General features: G+C 44.8%; 1 protein-coding gene across 1 annotated transcript in view; it reads right to left on the bottom strand.

Annotated features, from left to right (window-relative positions):
* Positions 1-3,934: 3,934 nt before the first annotated feature.
* The window catches only part of LOC137426516 (heat shock 70 kDa protein 4), a 111,987-nt gene continuing 109,921 nt past the window's right edge, over positions 3,935-6,000 (bottom strand). The window contains exons 18-19 of the mRNA XM_068115107.2: positions 5,310-5,471; positions 3,935-5,185 (exon numbers count right to left, since the gene is read on the bottom strand). Coding sequence (XP_067971208.1) covers positions 4,949-5,185; positions 5,310-5,471 — 399 coding nt within the window. The 3' untranslated portion in view covers positions 3,935-4,948. The remainder of the gene's footprint in view (positions 5,186-5,309; positions 5,472-6,000) is intronic.

Here is a 6,000-nt window from a genome sequence, read left to right as displayed (position 1 = left end):
CCCTGGCATTTTTCCCAAGAATACTCTTGGAAGCAGTCAACCCTGGATGTCTTCAAGAAGCCGAGTTTTGCAGCAAGAAGAGAACTTCAAGAACATGAATCCACCACAGCCAGGAGGTAGGAGCAGAGTACAAGCAAAGGGAATTGTTCTTTTGTTGATACTTGTACATATATTATGCTTTTGTTAATACTTATTGATGTTATAATATTTCGTTTATAAAACATTTACCATGTGTATTATTAGCTTTATGAGCCCTGCAGGCGATATTGTTCCATGCATGCAACATATTCTTCTAACACATCCCTTTAATGGAGTGTATAGGCAACATATCAGACTTTATCCCTCCCAAAAATAATCTGGCCTACATACAGTGCATTCAGACCCCTTCACTTATTTCACACTTTGTTACGTTGCAGCCTTATGCTGAAATCGTTTGAATTCATTTTTTCCCTCATCAATCTACACTCAATACCCCATAATGACAAAGAGAAAACAGGATTTTAGAAAGTTTTGCAAATTTATTAAAAAGAAAAAACTGAAATATCACATTTATATAAGTACTCAGACCCTTTTCTATGACACTTGAAATTTAGCTCAGGTGCCTCCCATTTCTCTTGATCATCTGAGATGTTTCTACACCTTGATTGGAGTCCACTTGTGGTAAATTCAATTGATTGGACATGATTTGGAAAGGCACACACCTGTCTATATAGTCTCACAGCTGACAAAGCAAAAACCAAGCTATGAGGTCGAAGGAACTGCCTGCAGCGCTCAGAGACAGGATTGTGTCGAGGCACAGATCTGGGAAAGCCTACAAAAAAATTCTGCTGCATTGAAGGTTCCGAAGAACACAGTGGCCTCCATAATTCTTAAATGGAAGAAGTTTGGAACAACCAGGACTCTTCCTAGAGCTGACTGCCTGGCCAAACTGAGCAATCGGGGGAGAAGGGCCTTGGTAAGAGAGGTGACCAAGAACCCGATGGTCACTCTGGCTGAGCTCCAGAGATCCTGTGTGGAGATGGGAGAAACTTCCAGAAGGACAACCATCACTGCAACACTCCACCGATCTGGGCTTTATGGCAGAGGGGCCAGACGGAAGCCTCTCCTCAGTGAAAGACATGAAAGCCCGCTTGGAGTTTGCAAAGAAGCATCGAAAGGACTCTCAGACTGTGAGAAACAAGATTCTGTGGTCTGGTGAAACCAAGATTGAACTGTTTGGCCTCAATTCTAAGCGTCATGTCTGGAGGAAACCAAGCACAGCTCATCACCTGCCCAATGCCATCCCAACGGTGAAGCATGGTGGTGGCAGCATTTCCCAATTATTTTTCCCTTCCAATTTTAATTTAATTTCCATTCCCAGCTCCTGGGCCCCGTGCACATCTGCATGGGCCGTACTCTTCCATTCCCACTTTTAATTCCCCACCCCTTCCACCCCCCCATTCCAATTGAATTTCTGCCACCCTTGGCTTCTCCTGGGCCCCATCAGCACCATTCCTTTGTCCTTCCCTCAATTCATTCGTTTGTTTCTTCAATCTATAACTCATTCGTTTTATCTGTTCACCCCACACACGAATGCTGTTCAATCCCCCTATATCATTTTTCATTTCTCCCATCTGCTCACTGAGCATCCATTTTATTATTCAATCGTTCACTATCGTCCCTCATTCGCTCCTCCATTCCCTCAAATTTATCGTTCATTTCCCTCATGTTATTCATTTTCTCACTCATTCCCTCAATCTTCCTAAATAATTGATCCCAAACCTGGTCGGGTATCGCGGCCGTCCCTACGGCAGGGGAGCTCCGTTACTATGCTCCACACCCGCCACCCTTCCCCCCAACTACCTCCGACCCACTTCCAGGTCTAACCGCACCTTCCACCCTTTCTCCCTCCATATCACATACCTCTTCCATCCATGGAGAAGAGGTAGCTTTCCCGCGCGTATTTTACCTCAAGAACCGATTTAAATTTAATGATGCGCCGTTCGCGTCTCGTTCAAACGACTATTACAATTTTAATCGCCTCAGACTGAAAATTTTTCATCCGAATGCCGGGCGCGATGTACGCCCGACCGTGTCGATCGCAGCCGCGGACAAATTTTTTTTTATCTGTCAGGCCCGTATCCCACTCCTGACACCACTTGTCGCGCGAATTCCCTCGATTAATACCGTGGGCACGTGGGTGGCCAAACAAACTTAAATGGAGGCGTTTATTCAATGACGGACTTTGACTCTACAAGCACGGAAGGAAGGAAAAGGAAGAAACGGCGAGCTCACCGGCAGTCTTCAACCCTGCAAATTAATCTCACGAACATGGGAGTAAAATGTACAAGAAAGGAATATTTATTACGGAACCCGAGAACAATGGAACGCCACGATAAAAACTAAACCCCCTATTGAGCACTCTTACACACACACTTCAAATACACACGATGGGAGAACGAATTAAAGGAACCGTTGTTTGCGCGTCTGTGCTTATTTGTCTAGATGTGCAGCGTCCGTCATCCAACGCAGCTCCGGTTGGCGCGAAGAAAGGCCTCGATGTGCCCCCGCTAGGCCCCGAGCCACCCGCTCGCCCCGCCCCGTCTGCTCAGCAGCACGCCTCGCTCACACGCAAGGTCCCGTTTGCTCGTAGCACCAAGCCTCGCTCCAAGCACCAAGACCAGACCAAGCACCAGCACCAGCGAATAACCCAGGGAAGAAAAAAAGAATGGCCGCAAGCGAGTCGTTTTGTCACCCACGGTGTGACGTCCACTCTCTTCCTCCACCAAGCAGTCCCTCACTTCGTGGTCTTCCCCGCCTTCTGACGTCACCGGCCCTTCCCCTCTAATCAGCGACCTGCTTCAAAGTAGTCGTTTTGCGCCTACCGCACTGATTGGCCGAATGTTCGCGCCTTCCGCACTGATTGGCCGAGTGTTCGCGCCTTCCGCACTGATTGGCTGAGGTGTCAACGGTTGGTGGCCAATCAGTGTGCCGCTTCCTTCCACCTTCCTTTCAACAATCAGTGGCCAGCCTCTTACCCCAGCCAATCACACGCTCCCTGGGCGTGGCTCCAGCCTGCCTTGCACGATGTTTGTTGCTATGCCAGCTAGTGATGTGGCTGGCTGTGGCCCCATTGGCGGTGCCCCGATCTGGCTTCCTACCTGTTCTTCTGTAAGTCTTATTGTGGCGGAGGGGAATTAATTAATGTGTGCACTAATGGATCTATCTAATGTATATGAGTGCGTTGCCATAAGGGACACTGGGTTGCTCACAGAGGGAACGACGACGAGGCAATTTTACCCATAATCCCTGTACTAATTAGCATGCCCCGCCCTCTCGTGGCGGGGACACACAAAAAAACACAAAAAAAAACACCTTTAAAGGCCATTTTCCCCCACAAGCGGGGGTTGGCCTTTTTCGGGGACCGTGGTTGTTGTTGTTTTTTGGTCCCCTTTTTTGAAGCAATGTTTTTACGGCCGGATGCCCTTCCTGCCGCCAACCCTTTTTGTCGCCTTTTTACGACAAGCAGGGAATTACCAGTGAACTGGTACTCAATTTGCCGACCTCGGAAGGATGACAGGCTGAGTCAACCCCCCTGGCGTTAATTCAGCAATCGACCGGGATTCGAACCCAGGATCCTAGGATCCTAAGCTGGCACCCTAGCCGCTAGCCCAACACCAGGCTATTGTGTGCACTTATTGTGGCGGGGACACAGATATAACTTATTCCGACATACGGCTAAACAAAGAACTTATTACAGGTAGATTCCCTATCATGACAGTCGAGCACTTACCGATGCAGACCTACCTGGATCTAGATATTCCTCTACCCATATTTCATAACGATACATTTTTCTCCCAGGTCCACAAGGTACATGGGGCCTAAATATGAGACATTTCTCAAATTGAGAACCAAGCTTAACTCTGATTAGAGTCCAGTCTCAAACTGCAAACAGTGCAGCATAACCACAAAATCTTTATTGAACATGATGCAATACAGAATTTCAGAACAAGCTGCGTAAGGATTTCCCAAATGTAAGAAAAGGTCAAAAGAAATTAATTTGCTTCGACACAACAGCAAAAAAAAAAAACAAAGAACAATTTTTTTTGTTTTTGCAGTAATAAATACAGCTCTGGAGGTGAACTAAAATTAAAAAAAATAAGGACATGGGCAAAAACTCATTTCCACAGGAATACTAGTCTAAGGTCACCCATCATTTTATTTAAACATTAGTTCTGGTTCAAATAAAATAAAAATAATAAATGGAAAAAGCAATGGTGGAAAAAAAAACTCCCAAAATACCCATATAGGTGAAAGGAAAATCTTTGGGCACAATTTGGAGTCTCCCACCATGTGCAAAACACTAAAGCAGCTCATACTCACAACACGACCAAAATAAGAAAATAATCAATAGCTTGTTAAACATGCACCAAAGGCCTAACGGGCAACTCATTTTTGTTTGGGCAATTTTAAAACTAGCTCTGTTCCAGATGCAGAGAAATGGATGCAAAATGCGTCAAGGATAAGCAATTATATTGAAGATCAAATGCAAAGACGAAATGACATTTGTTCTGAGCTGCAGAAGCATCAGAGTTACACCTAGCTTGGCACCGTTTATGCAGTAGCTACATAACTAAAGAGTGCGGGTGGGATACGGCTCGAGGTCAAGCAAGGCAACCCCACCAGCATAAATTACTTTATTGAACAAAACCTTCACTGGCTGACACCACAATACACAATGGTTTGCACACTTCCAAACGTGGTGGGGTGCATGAATTCAGATGCAGTGCCACTGTGTAAGGGAAAGGAAAATTTTAATTTTGTGGTACAAGTTGTGTCCAGACAAACATACATTTTGCTTCATTGATAAGTGTGGGGGAAAAATAAAAAAATTAAGGAATAACCACCACTGTCCAAACCCTGATCATTTTGCTCATTTGCACTGCCTGCACCTTATCTATCACACCAATCAGTCCATGTCCATGCTCTTGTGGACTGGTGCTCCCGGCATGTCCCCCTTTCGCTGGCCGGCCGCCGCTGGCTCTGCCGTGGCCGACACAGGTTTACCTGGTGTGCCTTTCTCTTCAGGTACTGGCCCGTTGGTGGCACTAGCGTCCTCTTGGGCCGGCACAGTTGGAGGGGACTCTGGTTTTGGAGGTGGTGGTTTGGTTTTGGTCACTACCGAGTTGCATACACCCTCAAGTTCCTGCAAATACACAAAAGTTTAGTATTATCAATTTATATTTTAAAAAAAAAACCTTCAAGAACCACAAGTAAAGGAAATGCATTTTTTGCAGGGTACACAAGTATAATGGGCTGCTTCACATTACCTTAAGGCGCTTTCTGATGTCAGCAACATGAACAACAGGGTCAAGGTGAAGCACATGATGTGCTTGCATATTCACAGAACTGTTGAGCCATTCCATTGCTTCGTTGGCACTTTGTTCCACCTTATGTACCTCCACAGCATCCAGATGGTTGTACTTCTCATCCTGGACATTTGACAAGGCAGCCGTTATAATTTTGCAATAATGCCTGCATTAACCTTTGGATGTCTAAGTCCAATTTTTTTTTTTTTGCCCTCCCATTGGACAGCTCAACCACAATTGATACAAGTACAGATACATTCAAAGTACACCACCTCTATGCCAAATAAATAAATAACATCCTCCAGCAGACGCCCAGCGATACCGTCATGTCGCACTTACATGGTATTGGGAGGGAGAGGTGTACAATAACTGATTAATTGCGTAATTAAAATAAATAAATAATTATCGTAAAATAATTTCTTAATTAGCTAATAGCATACCTAAAGCAACAGTGTTTCATCTGAATCTAACTTTTTGAAAACTAATTAAATAATTAATTAATCAAATTTTTTATAATTTACTAATCAATAAATAATTAATTGATTAATCAATAAATCCAAAATATCCTATATAGCCACATCACTTGGTCAGTGTCGTGTCCAAACAGCTTCCTCGCTCAAAAGGTGCCCGAGATATTGCCCAGATGAGAAAA

This window comes from Myxine glutinosa, chromosome 1 (assembly GCF_964187855.1).
Source record: "Myxine glutinosa chromosome 1, kmMyxGlut1.1, whole genome shotgun sequence".
Taxonomy (NCBI): Eukaryota; Metazoa; Chordata; class Myxini; order Myxiniformes; family Myxinidae; genus Myxine; species Myxine glutinosa.
This window is presented reverse-complemented; position numbering and strand designations above follow the sequence as displayed.